This window comes from Penaeus monodon, chromosome 4 (assembly GCF_015228065.2).
Source record: "Penaeus monodon isolate SGIC_2016 chromosome 4, NSTDA_Pmon_1, whole genome shotgun sequence".
NCBI lineage: Eukaryota > Metazoa > Arthropoda > Malacostraca > Decapoda > Penaeidae > Penaeus > Penaeus monodon.
The window spans coordinates 51,914,655-51,917,154 of NC_051389.1; the positions used below are offsets into that span (position 1 = coordinate 51,914,655).

The window sequence follows — 2,500 nt, forward strand, 5'->3', positions numbered from 1 at the left end:
AGATGAAGAACAAGCACAAGAAAGAAGGCGAAGACGATGACAAAAGGACGAGAACTAAAAGGCGAAAACGAAGAAAAATGAAAAACAAAACGGGAGAAAAAAAATGACCAAGAACAAGAAAAATTCCGAGCGAGCGTCTCCTTCTCAATCAAGTATTCAAGTCACCTTCTGAGCGTTTTTTTTTTCTTCTTCTCTCGCGTTTCTTGTTTTAATTTTTTTTCTCTCTCTCTCCATTTTTTTCTTCCCCTTTTTGCCACCGGAAAAGAAGACGGCGTCAGGATCCAGAACCCTCCCTCCCTTCCCTCCCCCTCTCCCCTTCTCCCTTCTTCCCCCCTCCCCTCACCCTTCTTCCCCCCTCCCCTCTCCCCTTCCTTCCTCCTCTCCCCTTACCCTTCCTTCCCCCTCCCCTCTCCCCTTCCTTCCCCCCATACCCTCCTCTCTTAAAAAGGCCAAATAAAAAATGAGTGACCAAAAAAATCAAAAGACGGAAAAAAAACTGGAGAGGAATTCCAGACGAGCATCGTGTCCGTTAATCATTGGGAGGGGGAGAAGGAGAAGGAGGGGGAGGGGGAGGGGAGAGGGGGAGAAGGGGGAGGGGGAGGGGGAGGAGGGGGAGAAGGAGAAGGAGGGGGGAGGGGGAGGGGTGTGACGGAGGGGGGAAGGGGGTGCAGAGCAAGTTCGCAGACGCGACTTTGGGGGTGGCAGGAGGAAGGGGAGAAAGAAGACGAGGCGCTGAAGGAAAAGCAGGAGGAAGAGTAGGAGGGGGGTGGACGGAGGAGTATTAGGGTGGAGAGAAGGAAGAGGAAGGGAAGGGGTAGAGGGAAAAAGGAAGAGAAGAAGGAAGGAGGAGGAAGGAGGAGGAGGAAGAGAAGGAGGAGGAGGAGGAGGGGGGGGAGAGGAGGAGAAGAAGAGAAGGAGGAGGAGGAGGAAGGGGGGGAGAGGAGGAGGAAGGAGAGAGGAGGAGGAGGAGGAGGAGGAGGAGGAGGAGGAGGGAAGGAGGAGGAGGAGGAGGAGGAGGAGGGAGCGGAGGAGGAGGAGGAGGGACGAAAGGAGGTGGAGGAGCAGAAGGAGGAGGAGGAGGAGGAGGAAGAGGAGAGACGAAAGGAGGTGGAAGAGCAGGAGGAGGAAGAGGAGGAAGAGGAGGAAGAGGAGGAGGAGAAGAAGGATAAGGAGGAGCAGGAGGACAGCGAGAAAGGAAAAACTGGTAGAAGAGGATGAGGAAGCAAAAAGAAGAGTAGGAAGAGAGGGAAAGGATCGGAAAAACAAGAGGAAATTGAGGAAACGCCAGAAATGAAGGGGAGATGAACGGTAACAACAACAACAAAAGCAATCACCGCAAACAAAAAAGAAACAAGTAACGAGCCCCGGGGAACGCCCAGGGCAAACACGACAACAAGCAACCCCAGAGTAGGGTCCGGGACAAGGTACTGACCTCCCTCGCCGATAAGCCGTATCTGCACTAAGCTCGGGTCTTCAGAGTGCTCTTCCAACACCGTGTCGTCGGTCACCGTCAGCTCCTGCGACAAAAGACAAACAAACAATTAACTACAAAAACAAAGAAACAAATTGGTATATTCACAGACTGGAATCGTAAACCAAACTCCCAGAACTGACTTCCTGGGTTATTAATATCTGTAATTTATTTTTTTCTACATTTTTTTTTAAACTTTACTCTAATATACTTCCCTTTCATGTTTTTAATACAGAAAAAGACACGTGAGTTTTAATCAAGTCGATTGCCTTCAGGATGTTAATTAATGCTAAACTCGAATATCAAAAGACTGACTAGCATTAAAATTTCACATCCGTCGCTCGTCACCACCAACGTTGCAATTCAAGGCCTCATCACCACCGCCACCACCATCTGTCGGCTTGAATCGCCTCATCACTTGAATGCAATCTCTCTCGTGAAATCTCATTATCATTCTCATCACCATCTTTATGATTATAATTTCGATTATTTACCTTTATATTCTGTTCTTTGGTTGCATTCCTATTATTATCATCAACATTCATTATCATCATCATCATCATCATCACTATCATTTTCATTATACTGACTATAGCTATCATTACGAAGCAGATATTTATTATGATGCATCTCCCTTACCACCTACACTTACACCGCGAACACTGAGCGCTCTGCACCGTTTTACTCAAAGGTGCTTCCTCCTTCTCCTCCTCGCAAGACAAGGCATAAACACCAGTTGAAAAAGTAAATGAAAATAAATGAAAGAATAAAAATAAAATGCTTCCCCATCCAAACACAAGTGCTTAGTCAAAAAAATAATCATAAATAAATAAATAAATAAATAAATAAATAATAATAATAAAATGATTAAAAAAAAGTTCCACGTTCCTCCCTTTGCCCTAAAATCCTCTACGCAAAAAAATTTCGGGCACTGGAGCAACAAACTCAAATGCCCCAGGGACTGAAAAAACAACAAAACGCTTGAGGGTGCTCCCCCCCCCCCCACCCCTTTTTCTACTTCCTCCTTTT

The 2,500-nt window shown here is 46.6% G+C and overlaps 1 protein-coding gene across 1 annotated transcript in view; it reads right to left on the bottom strand.

The window, feature by feature from the left end:
• The window catches only part of LOC119572306 (PH domain-containing protein DDB_G0287875-like), a gene marked incomplete at its 3' end in the record, with an annotated part of 62,686 nt that overhangs the window by 15,940 nt on the left and 44,246 nt on the right, over nucleotides 1-2,500 (bottom strand). The window contains 1 exon segment of the mRNA XM_037919326.1: nucleotides 1,433-1,517. Coding sequence (XP_037775254.1) covers nucleotides 1,433-1,517 — 85 coding nt within the window.